Below are 22,454 nucleotides of genomic sequence, written 5' to 3'. Positions count from 1 at the left end.
TGTGTTGTGGCTATGTGTCTAGTGCTGTGAACATCTTGAGCACCCTTGTTTCACCAATATCTGAACATTGTACACAGTCTATCACAGTTAACCTTCCGTAATACTATCATCACTAAATAATAGCCGTTACTGAAAACTCACACCCCAGAAGTGACTCGAACCCATACTGCCAGGAGCACTCTGCTGGCGTACAGGATCCCTTAACCGCTCGACCAACACGACCGGACAAAAGAGGATGGTAGCCGAGGCTATTTCCGAGGCCGTATGGGTTCGAGTCACTTCTGGGGTGTGAGTTTTCAGTTGCATATAGTCCTGGGGACCATTCAGGTTTGTTCACAATAGCTGTTACATATATATATATTTACATTTTAACTCCTGGGCTGCTCTTGTGATTATAGTCTACAACATGCCCAGGTGCAAGAAAAAAAAAATATTTTGTCTTGTAAAAATGTTCAAATGTGTTCCCCTGGAAAAAAAAAGAAAAATTAATTTGACTTACCAATGATGTGCATGAGCCGATAAATTTGACTATGACATCACAGCAAGTGTGCGCTCGAGCATTGTGCATCCGTCCCGGTGGCATCGTGCTCAGCCTTCAAGCAGTCAGTTGCCACACATTTATTTTCGCGGCATTATTTACAGTGTCTTAGGCATATTTTACTACAATTTTTTTCACTGCTATTGTTCAATATATTGTCACCTAATGTTGTGTTATAATACAACTTGCATACATTCAATACACACTCACATTAGTACCAGAATTATGGGTACACAATGTTTTGTTTTACAACATATAATATGTATTCAGGTTTTTCATCAATATATATACACGCACGCACTCAATATGTACAGCTTTTTGCACCATTATTGGACATTTAGAAGTCCTGGAGACTGTGTTTACTAGTTGTGTTTTGCGGGGGTTGAGCTTTTTGCTCTTTCGGCCCGCCTCTCAACTGTCAATCAACTGTTTACTAACTACTTTTTTTTTTTTTTTTCCACACCACACACACACACACCCCAGGAAGCAGCCCGTGACAGCTGACTAACTCCCAGGTACCTATTTACTGCTAGGTAACAGGGGCATTTAGGGTGAAAGAAACTTTGCCCATTTGTTTCTGCCTCGTGCGGGAATCGAACCCGCGCCACAGAATTACGAGTCCTGCGCGCTATCCACCAGGCTACGAGGGCCCTCACCCCCTACGAGGCAATGACTGTGGTAGTCATTGAAGCAGTTGACATGACACAAAGGGACGGCACAGACTTCACACCATCTTGGCACCACTTTACGTTTCTGTGGTCTTGTTTGTGTGGTTTTACAAACAATGCACTCACGTTGGGCTGTTGTACGCTTTCCAGTTGGTGGCAAATTTTTTAGTCTGTGTACTTGAAAGCCCTCCCTGTAGGTGAGTGAGCCTGTGTATAGCAACATGGTGCAATACTGGGTTCCGAATGGGTCTTTGTATACCAGAAATGTTTTTGCCAAACTTTCGTTAGTAACTTTGTCACAAGTGAAAAACTAAACACACACGGAATGTTGGTTTACGACCTGTTTTCACCAGATACATATTGAAACTGTTCAGCATGGTTACATCAACAAGATGGAAAAACATCTTTTTTGGTCCATTTCACTGTTTTATATACATACTTGACAGCGCCCACCATCATGTCATATTTATCAACCAAATGCATATTTGTTATAGTCCATAACACAATCTGGTTTATATATTGCTTGTTTCATTGTTCTGTTCACCTTGCTACTGTTCACCATTGTACCAGTGTGAATAGTTGTCAACATGTTCACTTCTCGCCTGGCTTTCCACCGCACTGAGAGTACTTGATCAGTTTTTCTTACCTGGCAGTCACCTACTACAGTATTATTGTCAAACACAGGCATTTCCCTTCTTTTTGCCTTTACTGTGCCACACTCCAGTTATATTTTCAAGCAAGAACCTAGTTAGCAAGGGACTTGTATAATAGTTGTGTATAAAAGGTGGCCTTTGTTCAGCCATGTTGCCATCAGTGTCTTCACCACACTACCTGAGAAACCATGTTGGTCATTACCGGGAATGTCTACATTGGTAGCAGAATAGAGAATCATGTGTAGCACAATTCCTGTTTCACAGTCAGAGAGATCAAAGAATTTCAATCCAAATCTGTGGGGTTTTGAGGGAATATACTGCTTGAAGACAACATGCCCTTTGAAAAGCACAGGGGGATTCGTCACTCACCAGCTTCTGAGCTTGTATGTAGAATTTTCTGAACTTTCCAGTAAGTTCACTCAGAACGTGCCTCACTCTCCAAAGTATATCATCCTCTGTCTGGTCTTCATTACTTGCAAAATGAAGATACCTGAGGAGTATCAGAAACCTGTCTCGAGCCATATATTTCCTGAATAAAGATGTTGGAGCACAGTGGTCTTTGCTCCAATAATCTGAGATGACGTGTTTTACACCATGTTTCATCAACATATATAGTGCAAGAAATACAGTAGTACCTCGGTTTAAGAGTTTAATCCATTCCTGGAGACAGCTCGTATTCCGAAAACTCGTATTCCAAAGCAAATTTCCCCATAAGAAATAATGGGAAATGAATCAGTCTGTTCCTGACTACCCCAAAAACCTCACTTCAAACTGAATTTTATACCTAATTCATCTATATAAACCTACAAAACTATGTTAAAGTTATTACTTACCTTTGTTGATGAATGCTGTAGGCGTATGGAAGATGGTGAGGAGGGGGAAGGAGGAGAGTTGTTACTGTTTGGAAGGGGAGTCCCCTTCCATTATAACATCAGGCAGTGAGGACCTTTCTGGTGTGCACTTCCTGGCACGTTTTGCCTGCATACCACTAGGTCCTGGTTGTGGCTTGCTGCTTGATTTTCTCAACAAATCTAGCCATGGAAGCTTGTTTTTCCCTTATTCGCAAGCTGTCTCTGTAGTAAGGCATCACATTGTCATTGAAAAGATTAAGGCAACGGCCTACTACAGTTTTCTCTGGGTGAGTCTTTTCAATAAAAGTTTGCATCTCTTCCCACATCTGATACACCTTCTTAATTTCTGCAGAAGGGACATTCGCTACTGCCTCATCCTCCTCCACTGGAGAAACATTCTCAGCTGGGTCTTCTTGCTGTTCCTTTTGAAGGGCTTGGAGTTCTTCGGTTATCAGTTCTTCGTTGTGTTCTTCCACCAACTCCTCCACATCCTCACCATCCAATTCCAAGCCCAAGCTGGCCCAGAGTAACAATTTCCTCAACAATAGGCGCATCATTTACAGGCTCAAACTCCTCAAAGTCTAGTTCTGTCACACATTCAGGCCACAATTTTCTCCAGCCAGAAATCAGGGTTCTCTGAGTCACTTCTTGCCAGGCTTTGTCAACTAGTTTTAAAGAACTACAGATGTTAACACTTTCGCCTGGGCATGACGCAGCATTGCGTCATCTGTTTACTGTCGGTAATCTCGGGGATGACGCAGTATTGCGTCATTCACTAAAATAATTGCCAAAAATCAGGTTTTTATCCGATTTTTTTGGGACTGTTTGGTAACTGTCAACGAGCCGAATTCAATCTGTGACTACAATACAAACATGAAAGGTGTTGATCATTTTGACCAAATGATCAAATATTATCACCTCATAAGGAAAACTCACAAATGGATGAAGAAAATGGCTATCTACAATGCTTATGTGATGTACAACTACTACACAAAAAATACTAAACTATAATACTACATATACTAAAATACTAAATACTAAACATTTGTGGGCAGGAATTGGGAGTGTACCTGGAAGGCGTCTGGGCGCTCGCTCGCAGTTAACGCGTGGCCCGTCTTCAACTCGCCGGCGGTTGGAGCGTGACCGGGTTTTTTATTTTATATGCTAATGTTCCTCTAGAGAATTCTATTGCGAACCCATTGATACCAAAATGAAAGACCTAGGACGAAAATTGAGGTGACCAGAGTGAAAAGAGTGAACACATTTTATCGCTTTTGCGTGCTCCTGGGTAACTCGTTCGCACTTTCTCTGTTTGCTGTGGGTAATTAGCTGGGCTTTTGGAGTTTATATGCATTTAGTGTTGTAGAGAATTCTATTGCGAACACAATGATACCAAATTTAATCTCGTAGGACGAGAATTAAGGTGACAAAGTTGAAGAGAGTATACACTTTTCAGAATCAACGCGCGCTCCCGTGAAACGCTGGGACCCAAATCGCACAGTTGAGGGGTGGCGCGTGGGGCACGCCAAAGTGTTAAAATGGTCTTTCCAGAACTCTCTGAGAGTGAGGTTTGTGGCTTCAGTCACTTCAAAACATTTCCGGAAAAGTGCCCTTTCATACAATATCTTAAAATTCGCTATGAATTTCTGGTCCATAGGCTGAATTAGAGGAGTGGTGTTAGCAGGAAGGAACTTTATTGTGAGAAATTTACTGTATCTGTGCATCAATTCATCTTCCAATCCTGGAGATGAATTGAGCAGGAGCATTGTCGAGGAGAAGCAGGGCCTTGAGTGGCAAATGTTTCACCTGCAGATATTTTTCTATGGCAGGGCACACCACTTCATTCACCCACTCCGAAAAAAAATCCTAGTCACCCATGCCCTTTAATTACCCTTCCACATCACACACATTTGGTTCTTCTGCACTTTATACTGTTTGAAAACCCTTGGATTTTCAGAATGATACACTAGCAAGGGTTTAATTTTCAAATCGCCACTCGCATTTGAACACAGCACAAGCGTAAACCTATCTTTCATAGGCTTGTGTCAGGGCAAGGAATTTTCCTCCTTGGTAATGTATGTCCTCTTAGGCAATCTTTTCCAGAACAGTCTTGTTTCATCACAATTAAACACTTGTTGTGGTAGGTATCTCTCAGCCTCTGCAAACTCTTTAAATTCTTCAATAAATCGTTCAGCGGCTGGTTTGTCTGAGCTGGCAGCCTCCCCATGCCTCGCAACACTATGGATACCACTCTTTTTCTAAATTTTTCAAACCGTCCCCTGCTTGCCTTAAACTCTTACCTATCTGCATCACTCGTTCCAGGGGTTTTCTTTACAAGGTCTTCATGCAATACCCTGGCTTTCTCACAAATGATGGCCTCTGAAACACTATCACCCTTTAACTCCTTGTCGTGTATCCAAATTAATAACGACTTTTCCACTTCTTCAAGTATTTGTGGTCTTTGTTTCGTGATTGTTCTTATGCTTTTTGCCACTTTAGCACTCATAATGTCCTTTTTCTTGCTAAGTATAGTGCATATCGTTGACGTGACTTTGTTGTATTGCCTACAAAGTTCAGCAACACGTGTACCATTTTCATGCTTCCTAATGATCTCTTGTTTTTCCTCTATTGTCATCCTCACATGAGCTTTCTTGCTTTGATCCTTACTACTGGCTTTTTGGGACCCATGGTGAGATATTTAATAACAACTTTTCTCTACAAGATCATATGCATAAAATGTCACCCAAGCATTTGGTATCCCACCACGAAGTAAATAAACACGAAGATGACTCGCCGTGACACCCAAACAGGAAGTAAATGTTCATACTCTTTCGTTTGTTGCCAGCCTCACAGTCATCCTACAGCGCTTATTTTGGTATCACTGAACTCGCAATAAAATTCCCCACCCAGACATATGCCTATCAATGTCTAATTATGTTCCGTACGAGTGTGGGAACTGGGCGAAGCGTTAGCCGTGATTTCAGCAGCGACGACACTGTTGTGATGCAGCGCTTTGAAAGTTTATACTTATTTCACTGTCATGACATTATTTCTCGAGCTACGTATTTCATTTTTATAGCAATGTGTTCTCAATAGAAAGTTCTATAAGAACATGGGTAGAATTGTTCAACAGAGCGTCAAATAAATTTGCGGCGAATAAAATCTTACGCGAATCTTACGCGTGTTTTTACCCGTGAGCGTAAAAAGTTTTTACTTTGCTCATGTTTTATCAAGTTTATACTTGATTCACTCCGTTTTTTTTGTTTGTATAGTGTTCGGAATAAAATTCTCTACACAGACATATGCATATAAATGTAGAATCATGATCGCGGCCAACACAAGAGTGTGTGGAGTGCGCGATTACCATCGTTGTGACACCAATTCAATAGTCTCTCCTCTAAGTTACAATACATTGCCGTTTTCTCAAATAGGCACAGTGCCTATTAGAGAAAACAAAAATTTAATGGCAAACATATTCATACAAACCCCAAGTCGATCGAGTAGTAAATACCCAATATAACACTGTCCGTAAATTTACGTCGTGATCCGACAAGCGGTTAGGGAAACCGCCCGCAAGTCCAAGTCGAAAATCCAGGAAAGTGTTAAAAGCAATTCTGAAGTTAGAAAGCATGGCATGGGCTCCTCGCACAATATTCTTTATGTGGTCCTCAGGTGATAGTTTTCTATCTAGAACCACCCCTAGATCTCTTTCTTTTTCAGGATTCTTTAAAGATTTCTCACATAATATATAGGTTCTCCAATTCCACATTCCAAAACATGGCATTTATTAACATTAAATTCCATTTGCCAAGTGGTGCTCCATATACTTTTGTCCAGGTCATCTTGGACAAAAATTTGAAATTTTGGAATTTTAAAATTTGGAATTTTGTCACGTGCGCTCACCATGGTATCTGTTGGGTAACTGAGGTCCCCCTCACAATGGTGGCCTATGCTGGATTTTTTTTGCCAAGATGGTGTCTGTTTACCATCGCCCCTGGGCATCGTATGTGTGCCCCCTCTAATCCACAGGTCGTTTAAATCTTGCAGGTACTCTCACATATACATACAGTAGCTGTGGTGCACAATCCCACAATAGTTACTCTCCCTAGCTATACAGTGGTACCTCGGTTTAAGAGTTTAATCCGTTTCTGGAGACAGCTCGTATTCCGAAGCTAATTTCCCCTTAACAAATAATGGGAAATGAATTAATCCGTTCCTGACTACCCCAAAAACCCCACTTCAAACAATTTTATACCTAATTCATCTAAATAAACCTACAAAACTATGTTCAAGTTATTACTTACCTTGCTGTTGGCGTATGGAAGATGTTGAGGAGGGAAGAGAAGAGGTGCTACTGTTTGGAAGGGGAGTCCCCTTCCATTATAACATCAGGCAGTGAGGACTTCACTGGTGTGCACACACTGGCACGTTTTGCCTCCATACCACTAGGACTTGCTTGTCTTACTAAGAATCTGTCTAAAGACACTTGTTTTTCCCTACATTTTAACACTTGTCTGTAGTAAGACATCACATTGTCATTTAAAAGGTCAATGCAACGGCCTGCTACAGCTTTATCTGGGTGAGTTTTTTCAACAAAACTTTGCAATTCTTCCCATACTTCACACATTTTCTTAACACTTTAGCATTATCACGGCGCTCGAGAGCGTTACCACGGCGCTCGAGAGCGTTACCACTTTTTGTGTTGAGGTCGCACAGCGGACTCGCTCAAGAGTCACGAGAAAAAATATTTCTATAAACTCTATTTGTTATGCACTCGACTTTGGGATAGTTTGAAAATGTCCGCCTTGAAATTTCCGTTTTCTCTAATAGCCGCATAGCCTATTTGGGAGAACGGCATGGCAGTGCACCATCGAGGTAAGACCATTGTATTGTTGACACGACAAGTGTAATCGACGTAGTTTTTTATTTGGTACCGGTCTAATGCATCCATGTGTGGCATTTTATATGTATGTTCTTCTAGAACATTCTATTGCGAACACATTGGTACAAAAATGAAATACGTACATCGAAGATTAATGTCAGGACAGTGAAAAGAGTATACATTTTTCAGTGTTGCCACTCGATCACCTGAAACGCCGCACTATTTTCTTAGGTTAAACCTTACCATTGGCTTTCTTGGGACCCATGGCGAGATATATAATAACAACTTTTATGGTCAAATGACCAAAAATCCAACAAAACACTGAAAATCCGGTGAAGAATTGACGTGGGATAGTCACTGGGCGCGAGGCACTGGTAAACTGAGGGGTGAGTTGCACAGATACAGTAATTTTTGCACAGTAAAGTTCCTTCCTCCTAACACCACTCCTCTAATTCAGCCTATGGACCAGAAAATCATAGCGAATTTTAAGAAACTTTATGAAAGGGCACATTTTAGGAAATGTTTTGAAGTGACTGAAGCCACAAACCGCGCTCTCAAAAAGTTCTGGAAATACCATTATAACATTTGTAGTTCTTTAAAACTCGTTGACAAAGCCTGGCAAGAAGTGACTCGAAGAACCCTGATCTCTGGCTGGAGAAAATTGTGGCCTGAATGTGTGACAGAACTAGACTTTGAGGGATTTGAGCCTGTAAATGATGCGTCTGTTGTTGAGGAAATTGTTACTCTGGGCCGGCAAATGGGCTTGGAATTGGATGGTGATGATGTGGAGGAGTTGGTGGAAGAAGACAATAAAGAACTGACCACTGAAGAACTCCAAGCCCTTCAAAAGGAACAGCAAGAAGACCCAGCTGAGAATGTTTCTCCAGTGGAGGGGGATAAGGCAGCAGCGAATGTCCTTTCCACAACCATTATGAAGTGGTGTCAGATGAAAGCTGTTGTAGGCCGTTGCATTAGTCTTTTCAATGACACTGTGATGCCTCACTACAGAGACATCTTGCGAAGAAGAGAAAAACAATCTTCCATGGACAGATTTATTGTGAGAACATCGAGCAGTGAGCCACAACCCAGGACCTAGTGGTATGCAGGCGAAACATGCCAGAGAATGCACCTCAGAGAGGTCATCACTGCCTGATGTTATAATGGAAGGGAACTCCCCTTCTAAACAGTAACACCTCTCCTCCTCCCCCCCCCTCCTCACCATCTTCCATATCCCAACAGCAGTCATTAGCAATGGTAAGTAATAACTTGAACATAGGTTTGTAGTGTAAATTTTGATGAATTGTGTATAAAATTTAGTTTGAAGTGAGGCTTTGGGGTAGTCAGGAATGGATTAATTCATTTCCCATTATTTCTTATGGGGAAATTAGCTTCGGGTTACGAGTTTTCGGGTTACGAGCTGTCTCCAGGAAAGGATTAAACTCTTAAACCGAGGTACCCCTTTATTGCCTTTTATTTATTTATTTATTTATTTATATATGCAAAAGTTGTTACATTCTTGTACAGCCACTAGCACGCGTAGAATTTCGGGCAAGTCCTTAATCCTATGTTCCCCGGAATATGACCCTGCAAAATTGTTTAACAACCCAGTACCCATTTTACTGTTGGGTTAAACGAAGGCTACAGTTAAGGATTTTTGCCCAGTAAATCCTCCCTGGCCAGGATACGAACCCAAGACAAAGTGCTCGCAAAACGCCAGGTGAGCATCTTAACCACTACACCAAGGGGACGGCTAAACTTTTTTCTCCTTTCTTCCCACTCCTTTCTCTTCCTGCTAAACTCCTTTCTCCCCATTTTAACAAATGCAACTAAGTATTAATGCACAACGTCTTACATGCCACTTTTTCAGGTCCAAAAAGGGAAGCAAGGCACCAAGGGGCAAAAGCAAATTATGCAGGAGAATACGGACACGCTCAACTTCTACCGGAACATGATCCTAGGTACAGCTGGCATATATTTTGGCGTGGGCATGCTCTTCTTCAGCAGTTTCCCGGCACTGGACTTGGTATGTATACTCCCTGCAACTTGAGAAGGAAATAGATTGGAGTATCTATGAGCGACTGTAAATGCTTTTTAATGATGTGAAATTCAAATTCAAAATTCAAATGTTTATTCAGGTAAAAGTACATACATAGATGAGTTACAAACATAATGTTGGATTTATATATAGAGCTAGTACATAAAATGCCTAAAGCCACTAGTACACACAGCGTTTCGGGCAAGGTGTGGGGGAAAAAACACTCGGACTATAACTTAATACTAATTGAGATTAAAGCATAAATTAAGTTGAAATAGGGGAAAAAGAGGGGGGGGGGGGGGTAAACATGGCAGAAATCAGCAATTAAACAACTTAGTCAACAAAAGTATTGTTTGAAAAAAAGCAAGACATGGGGTTGACATTGAGGGAGTAAGGTACAGTAAGTTACTGGAGTTTATTAAGTAGTGCTAAGTTTTTCTCGTAAACTGGTTGAGTTTAAAAATTTAGTACAGCCGTTGACATGATTGGGAAGGTCATTCCACATTCTGGGTCCCTTGATTTGTAGAGCATTTCTAGTTTGGTTAAGGGGCACTCTTGGAATATCAAATAGGTATTTGTTTCTGGTGTTATCTTTTGGGTAGTAGAACCCCAAGCACAAATACCATAATTGAGATAAGAATAGATGAGAGAGTAATAGAGCGTCACCAAGGCAGGGCGAGGTACATAATATCTGATCTTAGAAAGAATGCCAACAGTTTTAGAAACTTTATTTGAGATATTTAGAATGTGTCCCTGGAAATTCAGCTTGTTATCAATGAGAACACCAAGGAATTTATCATATACTTTGTTACTAATTTGGATATTGTTTATTCTTAGATTAATTTGATCTGAGGATTTATTACCAAACAAAATCTAGAAGGTTTTGTCAATGTTAAGGGTGAGTTTGTTAGCAGTTAGTCAAAGATGGACTTTATTTAGTTCAGTATTCACTGTATTATTCAGAGTAAGAGGGTTCAGACTGGAGAAAATGAAAGTTGTGTCATCAGCAAATAAAATTGGTTTGAGGTTGACCAGACCACACACTAGAAATTGAAGGGACGACGACGTTTCGGTCCGTCCTGGACCATTCTCAAGTCGATTGTGAGGTGGTTTGAGGTGTTGTGAAGCATTTGGAAGGTCAATAATGTAGATGAGAAAGAGAAGAGGGCAAAGTACGCTGCCCTGTGGAACACCAATCTTAATGGGTAGGGTGGGAGAAATGGAAATATTCACAGAAACATACTGGAACCTGTCACTAAGGTAAGACTGAAGGTATTGGAGGAAGTGACCTCTAACTCCATAATGATGTAATTTAAGAAGAAGGTTTTGGTGGTTGTGTCAAAAGCTTTACGTAGGTCAACAAATAACCCAACAGGGAACTCATTTTTATCAAGAGTTGCATGTATCAAGTTAATCATACTAATTAGTACATCGTTATTGCTTTTTCTGGTTGGAGCCCTTTCGGCTCCCCGGAGCTATTCAGGCTGATATGTATACAGTATTATTAGACTTTGGCATCAGTGTGAAGGGAGTTTTAGGCCTACCGGGGACCACGAGCCAGAACCTGGCCCTCTTAGAGAGGCATGAGGAGCAATGGTCTATAGAAATGCACATGTGTAATTACCTAAGTAATTCCCTAAGTGTAGTTACAGGATGAGAGCTACGCTTGTGGTGTGCCGTCTTCCCAGCACTCTTTGTCATATAACACTTTGAAATTACTGACGGTTTTAGCCTCAACCACCTTCTTATCTAACTTGTTCCAACCGTCTACCACCCTATTTACAAAAGTGAATTTTCTTATATGTCTCTGGCAGCTTTGTTTCGTTAGTTTAAATCTATGACCTCTTGTTCTTGAAGTTCTCGGTCTTAGGAATTCTTCCCTGTCAATTTTATCGATTCCTGTTATTATTTTGTATGTAGTGATCATATCGCCTCTTTTTCTTCTATCATTTAGTTTTCCATATTTAATGCCTCTAACCTCTCCTCGTAACTCTTGTCCTTCAGTTCTGGGAGCCACTTGGTGGCATGTTGTTGCACCTTTTCCAGTTTGTTGATGTGCTTCTTAAGATATGGGCACCATACAACTGCTGCATATTCCAGCTTTGGTCTAACAATAATAGTGTCCAATTTCTTTAGTATTTCTCCACCCATGTATTTAAAAGCAATTTTGAAGTTAGAAAGTGTAGCATAGGCTCTTCGTACAATGTTCTTAATGTGGTCCTCGGGTGACAGTTTTCTATCTAGAACCACCCCTAGATCCCTTTCTTTGTCAGAATTCTTTAAAGATTTCTCACATAATTTATAGGTTGTGTGGGGTCTGTTCTCCAGTTCCACATTCCATAACATGGCATTTATTCACATTAAATTCCATTTGCCAAGTGATGCCCCATATATTTATTTTGTCCAGGTCTTCTTGAAGGGCATGACAATCATCTAGGTTTCTTATCTTCCCTATTATCTTAGCATCATCAGCAAACATGTTCATATAAATCGTATATGTAGACAATGAACATTTCCGGTGCAAGAACTGAACCCTGTGGTACTCCACTTGTGACATTCCTCTAATCCGATACATTGCCTCTGATTACAACCCTCATTTTTCTATTAGTTAGGAAATTTTTCATCCATGTTAGAAGCGTACCTGTCACCCCTCCAATATGTTCCAGTTTCCAGAACAACCTCTTATGTGGCACTCTGTCAAAAGCCTTTTTTAGGTCCAGATAGATGCAGTCAACCTAACCATCTCTTTCCTGTAAAATCTCTGTGGCTCGATCATAGAAACTGAGTAAATTCGTTACACAGGATCTTCCAGATCGAAAACCATACTGTCCGTCTGATATTGTATCGTGTAATTACCTAAGTGTAGTTACAGGAGGAGAGCTATGCTCATGGTGTCCCGTCTACCCAGCACTCTTTGTCATATAACGCTTTGGAGCTACTGACGGTTTTTGGCCTCCTCCACTTTGGTGTAATTACCTAAGTGTAATTACCTAAGTGTAGTTACAGGATGAGAGCTACGCTCGTGGTGTCCCGTCTTCCCAGCACTCTTTGTCATATAACGCTTTGAAACTACTGACGGTCTTGGCCTCCACCACCTTCTCACTTAACTTGTTCCAACCGTCTACCACTCTATTTGCGAAGGTGAATTTTCTTATATTTCTTCGGCATCTGTGTTTAGCTAGTTTAAATCTATGACCTCTTGTTCTTGAAATTCCAGGTCTCAGGAAGTCTTCCCTGTCGATTTTATCAATTCCTGTTACTATTTTGTATGTAGTGATCATATCACCTCTTTTTCTTCTGTCTTCTAGTTTTGGCATATTTAATGCTTCTAACCTCTCCTCGTAGCTCTTGCCCTTCAGTTCTGGGAGCCACTTAGTAGCATGTCTTTGCACCTTTTCCAGTTTGTTGATGTGCTTCTTAAGATATGGGCACCACACAACAGCTGCATATTCTAGCTTTGGCCTAACAAAAGTCATGAACAATTTCTTTAGTATATCGCCATCCATGTATTTAAATGCAATTCTGAAGTTAGAAAGCATAGCATAGGCTCCTTGCACAATATTCTTTATGTGGTCCTCAGGTGATAGTTTTCTATCTAGAACCACTCCTAGATCTCTTTCTTTATCAGAATTCTTTAAAGATTTCTCACATAATATATAGGTTGTGTGGGGTCTATGTTCTCCTATTCCACATTCCATAACATGACATTTATTAACATTAAATTCCATTTGCCAAGTGGTGCTCCATATACTTATTTTGTCCAGGTCTTCTTGAAGGGCATGACAGTCATCTAAATTCCTTATCCTTCCTATTATCTTAGCATCATCAGCAAACATGTTCATATAATTCTGTATACCAACTGGTAGATCATTTATGTACACAATAAACATCACTGGTGCAAGAACTGAACCCTGTGGTACTCCACTTGTGACATTTCTCCATTCCGATACATTGCCTCTGATTACTGCCCTCATTTTTCTATCAGTCAGAAAATTTTTCATCCATGATAGAAGCTTACCTGTCACCCCTCCAATATTTTCCAGTTTCCAGAACAACCTCTTATGTGGAACTCTGTCGAAAGCCTTTTTTAGGTCCAGATAGATGCAGTCAACCCAACCATCTCTTTCCTGTAATATCTCTGTGGCTCGATCATAGAAACTGAGTAAATTCGATACACAGGATCTTCCAGATCGAAAACCATACTGTCTGTATGATATTATATCATTTCTCTCTAGGTGTTCTACCCATTTAGTTTTGATTAGTTTTTCCAATACTTTCACTATTACACTTGTCAATGATACAGGTCTATAATTGAGGGGGTCTTCCCTGCTGCCACTTTTGTAGATTGGAACTATGTTAGCCTGTTTCCACCCGTCTGCTACGATTCCTGTACACAGGGATGCCTGAAAGATCAGGTGAAGTGGAATGCTGAGCTCAGATGCACATTCTCTCAGAACCCATGGTGAAACGCCATCTGGGCCAGCTGCTTTGTTCTTACCGAGCTCCTTGAGCATTTTTTCCACTTCGTCTCTAGACACCTCTATGTGTTCTATGTTGTTCTCTGGAATTCTTATTGTATCTGGTTCCCTAAAGATTTCATTTTGTACAAACACACTTTGGAACTTTTCGTTTAGTGTTTCACACATTTCCTTTTCATCTTCCGTGAATCTATTACCCATTTTCAACCTCTGAATATTATCCTTTACCTGCAATTTGTTGTTTATGAATTTATAGAATAGACCTGGTTCTGTTTTACATTTGTCCGCAATCCCTTTTTCAAAATTTCTTTCTGCCTCTCTCCTCACTGCTGTGTAGTTGTTTCTCGCATCTTTGTATCGCTGGTATGTTTGGGGGTTCGGCCTCTTCCTGTATTGATTCCATTTTTGTGTCTTTCGGTCTCTAGCCCTCTCGCAATTTCTATTGAACCAATCCTGTTTCCTAGTTCTGCATCTCTGTTTTGGTATAAATTTTTTTGTGCCTTTATCATATATTTCACAAAACTTGCCATACATCTCATTCACTTCCTTGCCTAGCATCAAGTCTGTCCAATTATACTCACTAAAAAAATTTCTAAGGTCACCATAATGTCCTCTCCTGAAGTCTGGTTTTTCAACTGCTTCAACCTCCTTATTTTCTTCCAGCTTATAATGCATTGCATACTTTATTCCCAAAAAGACATGGTCACTTTTACCCAAGGGAGGAAGGTACTGAATGTCAAATATCTCTTCCTCCTTCCTGGTAAATATCAAATCTAGCATGGAGGGAACGTCCCCTTCCCTCATCCTCGTAGCTTGTTTAACATGTTGATACAAGAATGTTTCCAGGATGAGGTCTACAAATTTACAGGTCCAAAAATCTTCTGTTTTAGCTTCATATGCTTCCCAGTCTATGGATTTCAAGTTGAAGTCACCGACTATCAACAGTCGTGATCTATCGTTATCCGCTCCCGCTATAATCTCTCTCATTATTGTTATAAGACCTTCACGTTTACTATCTAGCTCCTCCTTTGACCATGTGCTGCTTGGCGGTGGACTATATGCATTTATCATCATTAGTTTATCATCCTCATAGCAGATCTCTAGTGCTATTATGTCAACTTCTTGTGGATTGGCAGTCATTATTTCCTTCACCTTTAGGTGTTCTTTTACCAGCACAGCAACGCCACCGCCTTTCCTAATTTTTCTGTCCCGTCTCCAAATTGAGTAGCCCCTTGGGAATATGACCTCATTTAAAATTACATCTTCAAGTTTTGTCTCCGTGAGTGCAACAATGTCTGGTGTCTGCAGCTGTATTACATCACTTAACTCCAGTATCTTCGATCTCACTCCATCTATGTTGGTGTATGCAATCTTCAGGAACTTGTTCCCCCTCTCCTTATTCTTCACTCCCCCTCTCTCTATTGATTTTGTTGGTTTGCCTTTATGTACCACTTTACTGGTTTGCCTACCCCTATCACTTTGTAGAAAAAAGAATTTATTTCTTCTTCATTCCTGCTCTCATTTAAATGTTTTGCCTCGGCGAGGTTCAGTTTCAGCTTCTCTCTGTCTTCTTTTGAAAGATCTCGTCTTAACGACCACCCTTTCCCATCCTCATCCCTTTGCAATTTTCTAGCATTCCTTAGTACTTCTTCCATCTGTTTGGCACCGTTTAGGGTGATCCTCAAAGGTCGATCTTTCCCTTTTACGTACCTGCCTATTCTCCTGTAGTCGCACACATTCTCTCTGTTTGTAAGACCTTCCACGAGGCCAACAATTTTATCTACTACTTTAGCTTCTTCTACAGCTCTTTCTGACCTAGATGTTATCGCCTTTTCTTTGCAGCCAAAAATGATCAGGGACTTACTCCGATCAACTGTGTTTTGCACCAACTTCGGGTTAGATGCCAATTCTTTCCTCACTTCTAGCCTAATGTTTGTTTTATCTTGGTTGCTGCAGTGTTTGACTTTCTTTACTGCTTCTTCTATTTTTTCCTTCTCCTTGGCCACTTGTGCATAAGTGAGTTGCATATCTTTCTTGCACTGTTCTATTCCCTGTGTAACTTCCTCCATCTGTGCTGACAAAAGCTGTTTCTCCTGTTGAATTTCCTTGCCTAACCTATTGTAGTCATTTATGTTTAAATTTACTTTAACTTCTTCCAAAGCTATTTTTAAGAGTTTATTTTCTTCTTCCATGGCTTTGCAATTTGTTTCCAATTGATTCTTATCCTTGCGCAAGTCTTTCCCTAAACCCTCAAGACATAAAACTTTGCTATTCAAATGGTCATTACTTTCTTTCAATTTACTAATTATTTCTACATGAGAGTTCACTATAGTATCTAAATTTACCAACTTGTTATGTAGACTACTAATATCAATGCTTTCTTCATTGAATCCCTCAAAATCAAGCTCTGTTTTGTTTTTCCCCTTGCCAGTGGCCATCTTGAATGTTCTTCTCTGCACTGTAAACACTAGGGCAACTTTTTCTCATCCGATTTTTCACTTCCCTTAGCACTTTCCTGTTATCTCACCTATTTTTCAAGAGCACTATACCTTTATGTTCTCTGGGACACCACTCACTACCATCAACCTGTACTACAATACTTAGGATTGTTGAAATATGCTGGAGCTCCTCTGCTGCAAGTGTTGACCCTAGGGGTGTCACCTTTTGAGTGCTCCTTTTGAGTGTTGAGTGTGCGGAGCAGTCTATGTCTGCCATTGACCGGGCCGGGCACCCAGAAAGGTAGGCGCCCCAAAACAAACCTTTAATCTGGTTAAAACTACTACAGAAAACTAACAAGTAAACAGAAATCCCCAATTGAAAAACGAGCAAATTTGCACGACGTCACACTTGCAGTGCCGCTTGTCTTCACAACTCCCCCTCCCCTGGAGGGGAAAGGGAGAGCCCCAGACCCATTGCACTGGCTATCCACCTGTCAGTTCTCAGCTGATGTGATTGTGGCTCGGTCGTGTGGCTCCAGCTCCTGATTCTGTGTGTTGTGCTGTGCCTTGTGTCCAGTACTACTCTTACGGTGGCATGCGAGCTGGGAGTAATATTCACAAGTACTCGGGCTGCATGTGCTTAGGGTTCCCTTCCCTGAGTGCCCAGTAAGTACCACCCTTGGGGCTTTGGGTTGTCTTCTACAAGTCACCTTGGGGTCTATCTATGTTGGTCTTTTGCTGCTCGGTGAATGACCACCCCGAGTGTGTTGGGGCAGTTTCCTCCCTTGTTTACCTTGGGGTAAGTGGTAGTTTTTGCACTCGTACGGGCGCAGCTAGTTTTCACCCGTTACAGTGGCTGGCTCTGTTCCTCCTGGGTATGTTGTCCTCCTGTGGGTTTTTCCTTTTCATTTTTGTTTGTGCCTGGTGGGGTGGTTACCTACCTTAGTTACCTTTGGATCTGATTTTGGGGTCTGATTTTGTTCCCCTACCCCCAGTTATCTTAGGGTCTTGACCTCCTGTGTTCAGTGGTGCCCCCTGCTTGTCCCCAGTGAGTGGACACGTCCCGGGGGTTCAGTTTTAGAAGTTCGTTTGGTAGACTAGGGCACCAGTTAGCAGTACCCTTCCTGGGCTTACCCTTAGCAATAACAGTCTAAGGGTCCTGGGGAAACCCCGCAGGGACACAAGGGATCCAATGGATGCGACCCCTGGGTCCCCTCTCGCCTTGTGTGAGTTGTAGGGTTGCTCTGTCTCCTTGTCTCAGGCAACGCTCATTTTTTTGCCTCCATAATGCTACCTGTTGGGTCGGTGACATCTTTGACCCGGAGTCCTGCGAGCAATGTTGCTTGTTTGTGACTCACTTCACTCAATCCACTGACACTATCCAGGTGCAGGCAGTTCAGGCATTGCATGTTTCGTTGACCAGACCACACACTAGAAATTGAAGGGACGACGACGTTTCGGTCCGTCCTGGACCATTCTCAAGTCGATTGTCCAGAATGTTGAGAATGGTCCAGGACGGACCGAAACGTCGTCGTCCCTTCAATTTCTAGTGTGTGGTCTGGTCAACATACTTCAGCCACGTTATTGTGACTCATCGCCTGCATTGCATGTTTCGTTTAGGTTGCTGTAACGTGCTAGGTTGATTGCTCCCCTGGATGCCTCGAGGCTGCCCCGCTTTGCTTGTAGGGACCCGGATTTGGTGGTGTTGGTGGTTTCGCCCTTGGTTCAGTCCGCACCCCCTCGTTCTCTCCCTGCTGTGGTTCATTCTGGTAACCCCCCCTCCTCCCCCTCTCCCTTGCTTCCGGCACTGGAGCGTCTGTGGGCTTTGGGCTCGGGGCAGGGATTAGAGGATTCTGAGAGACTGGCAGTTTCGGGGTTGCCTCTTCCAGGTTGGAGACGGAAGCATTTGAATCGGTTCCTCCAGCTGTTGCTTATGGATCTGACCAGTGGTCCCCCCTCCTTAGTGTTTTACGGCTGCCCTGGCATTTTCTTTTGAGGCCGGGGCTTTGGAGGACGATTCAGCCCCAGGTACTGGTATAGAGATTCCCAGGGTTGGGGGGGGGGGCTGATTTGGGGGGCCTTGGGTCCCATTGGATCCTACCTGGGTTTTCCTGCCCTTTGAGTGGGGCTTACTGTTGCATGGAGTGGGGGTTTGCCTACCCCTTCATCCCCCCCTACGTACGAGTTGATTTTGGTGTCGGGCCCTCCCCGAGTTTGGTTCTGTGTCCCTTTGGGTCCATCGGTTCTGTCCTTCCTGTGGGTAATTTTAACATTCTTATTTAGGACATGTATTCGTCTACATCATGTCACACTCATGTAAGAATCGTATCGGGATCCTGCATGACTCTTGGTCACGTATGCCAATGGGCCCATATGTGCCTCTGTGATTTTGTGTTTGATTATCGAGGGTCTTGAAGGTTCGAGAACAACTTCGATAATTCACACATTATTGGAATGCCTGTCAATTTCCGGTGAGGATTACCTCCAGTCCTTTCTGGGACTCGTTGGACCTCTTCCATACTACATATCATCTTTCCATACTACTGTATAGTTAATTATTTCATAGTCGCATCTCCTCTTCGTAATCTGTCTCGACAATATTAAATATTCGTTAAATAAACGAATAAAGACGGTGTGAACATGTGCTGGTGTTCCGCAACCTTTCTCACGGGTAATAGGCCACACTAGCTACTATCTCTCTCCAGTCATAGCCTCCCCTTGATACTGGGGGAGTTCTGAATTTACTATATATGGAGACTTCCTAGTGTTTTTTTTTTTTTTCTCTCTCTCTCTGAATGCGGGCGTAGGGTGGCTCTGAGTGACACCGCCTCCGCCTCTACTCTCTAAGCCTATTTTTATCCTATTGCATACGCATCTTTGGACATAATCCACTAGTGATGCTCCCAGAATATTACACGGCTGTGCTGTGTCGTGCCGCTATAGGGCCTACGCTCTACAGGCGGGATTTTACGGTCTGGCGACACCGTCAGTCAGGCACTGGTTCTCGATTTTTGGATAAGTGTTGGGTATTGTTTGTGGTATGTTGATTGGCCACTTTGCATGCATCTTAACGTACCCTTAACTTGCGAGTCGTTAAATCTTGCACGGTTCTACCACACACAAATAGCTGTGTTCCGCAGTAGTTCCTCACCTTAGTTATATATGTATTGTGCAGTTATATGGTTAACCCTTCAATTGCGCATCGCATCATATGATGCTTTGACCAACTTGCAGTAAATTGCGCATCGCATCATATGATGCTTTGACCGACTTGCAGTAAATTGCGCATCGCATCATATGATGCTTTGACCGACTTGCAGTAAATTGCGCATCGCATCATATGATGCTTTGACCAACTTGCAGTAAATTGCGCATCGCATCATATGATGCTTTGACCGACTTGCAGTAAATTGCGCATCGCATCATATGATGCTTTGGAGCACTACGCAAGATTTAAACGGCCCACAGATACACAGGGTTCACCACACCTTCATCAGGGCTCTTGTAAACAGACGCCATTTTAAAAAAAAATCGTGGGCCAAACTCCCGGGTGTTAGGGGCCTCAGTATTGAGTCAGCTACCAAGCCTGACGCACGCAGCATGAGCTAACAGCACTGCTGTTCAGCTTGTGACCACAGCATCGCCTAAAAATGGCATAATATACTTGTTCATGCTATTATGTAGCGATGATATTATTACAGAAGACCCCTGACTGTGATAAAACTGACCAGGGTTCTGATAATAGCAGGATTGTGGTGATATTTGGCGCTGTGCGCCATGGAGGGAGGAGTAATGCTGTGGGAGGGAGGAGGGTGGCGTTGTCTTTTGAGTGTGTGTGGCCACCTTTTATTGACTGCACTCACCATACCAGCTTAGTGGTTCGCTATGGTGAACACAAAAGTAGATACTTATATATAACGTGTGTATAGTGTGAGATAACAGCGAGAGTAGGAGGTTGGGAGCCGCCATTTTGGTGAGGGAGGAGCGTCGTCTGCAGGACTTACCATGTTGTTTACTGATGACCACGATGGTCTTTGGGCATCATACCAGTTTATTTGTACAAGTATGATGAATAAAACAGGTAGATATTTATATATAATGTGTGTATATAGCGTAATAACACCACAAACAGTATTGTTGTAGGAGAAATATTAGTGCGTCTGGCCTTGAGGGCGGCCGCCACCAGCTGACTGTGTGAGTAGCTACGTCTCTCTGCCTTTACTCACCATACAAGCTTAGATGTACAGTTATGGTGAACAAAACATGTAAATACTAATATATAATGTCTGTATATAAAAGCAAAAACAGTATGGTGGGTGGAGAATGGTGGCAAGTCAGGTGAGGTGAGGTGAGGGAGGGAGTGGCAGCCAGTGGCGGCCAGTCACTGCCTGCCACTGCCACTGCCACTCAGCATACCAACTTAGTGGTTCGTTATGGTGAACAAAACATGCAGATACTTATATATAACCTGTGTATATAGTGTAATAACTGACAAAGTATTTGTTCACTGTTTGATGAACATAATTGAATCAACAATATGCACACCATATTTTTGAGTACAGCGATGATTCACTCATTTTATTATATAAATATATCACACTACACACTATTGAATAATATTACAGCAAAAAGAAACTACGAAAAATCAATCAGACATTGAAATAATTAGGTAATTATCTCTTTGTGGCAACTCCGGCCTGACAGCTGGCGATCAACAGACCGCCTGGGACGCACGCTCAGTCAGCGCCTGATTTTTGCCAGAATTCCCCGCCCTATAGCAGGCAATATATGCTACTTAGGATTTTTTTATTATTTTTCCCGTGATCAGTGAACACAAATTAACAGGTTAGGAAGAAAAAATATTTTTTTTTTTTTTTTTTTTTTTTGTATGCGCCAAATGGTATATAGCTATGCGCCATTTAAGGGTTAAACCTATACAGCTTTTCTATTATCTCTGGGGTGATGGTTCATCATCCTTATGAAACCTGGGAATGGGAAATGATAATGATAATTTGTCTGTTACTGTATACTGAAGTCTGTGATGATGTGCTCATCTAGTAGTTATTAAACCATTTGAGTGACTTCAAATTGTATTTAAATGAGTCTATGATGTACCTGTGAAACAAATTTTTGGAAAGGTTATAAAAAATAATTTTTTTTTTTCAATTAAAAAATAATTGTATAAAATGCAAAAAGCATTAGTTAGTGCTTTTTGCATTTTAACACTATAGCTTAGATGTCAAGATGATGCCCATCATGTTGCTCTAACACATTATACAGTATTGTATTTTTTTTTTTTTTTTTAGTACTCTTGAAATTTTTATATAAATGATTGCATATATATATAGCATAACTAATTGCCATTGCACTTCTCAGACGTTGTTGTTCATGGCGGGTCTTGTGTTCACTGGTTGTTACCGCTTCATGGCTAGTATGGCCAAGCCTAAACTGTCTGCTGAAGGATCGGTTCTCGACGAAGGTTGTGACTTGAACATTGAAGGTGGAATAGCCGAGTGAGTATTTAGACTGGTTTTGTTTTTTACTTATGTGTACTGTTATTATTTTTGTTCTATACTACTAGTATTGTACTGTTGTCTGAAATTACTTTCCTTGGACCACCTCTGTGTGCAATTATGCCAATGCAATATGGCCAATTACTCAGTGGTTATCGACAAAAGTACAGTGGTACCTCGGAATGTGAGTGTCCCTGTATGCGAGTTTTTCGGAAGACGAGCAGGATTTCCTCGAAAAATATGTCTCGGAAGGCGAGGGTTACCTTGGGACGTGAGTTTGTTGATACGCGTACAGGCCGACCTAGCGCGTGGTGGTTCGGCGATCGTCGCCCCTCCACCCCTCCGCCCCTCAGTTTACCATTGTCTCGCGCCCAGTGACTACCCCACATCAATTCTTC

The 22,454-nt window shown here is 41.8% G+C and overlaps 1 protein-coding gene across 3 annotated transcripts in view; it reads left to right on the top strand.

Moving 5' to 3' along the window:
- Positions 1–22,454, top strand: part of LOC123772837 (transmembrane protein 208) — a 57,761-nt gene that overhangs the window by 3,304 nt on the left and 32,003 nt on the right. For all 3 annotated transcript variants that reach the window (XM_069323218.1, XM_069323219.1, XM_069323220.1), the window contains exons 2-3: positions 9,460–9,615; positions 21,920–22,056. In XM_069323218.1, the coding sequence (XP_069179319.1) occupies positions 9,460–9,615; positions 21,920–22,056 (293 nt within the window). The remainder of the gene's footprint in view (positions 1–9,459; positions 9,616–21,919; positions 22,057–22,454) is intronic.

Source organism: Procambarus clarkii, chromosome 12 (assembly GCF_040958095.1).
Source record: "Procambarus clarkii isolate CNS0578487 chromosome 12, FALCON_Pclarkii_2.0, whole genome shotgun sequence".
In the NCBI taxonomy this organism is placed as follows: Eukaryota; Metazoa; Arthropoda; class Malacostraca; order Decapoda; family Cambaridae; genus Procambarus; species Procambarus clarkii.
This window is presented reverse-complemented; position numbering and strand designations above follow the sequence as displayed.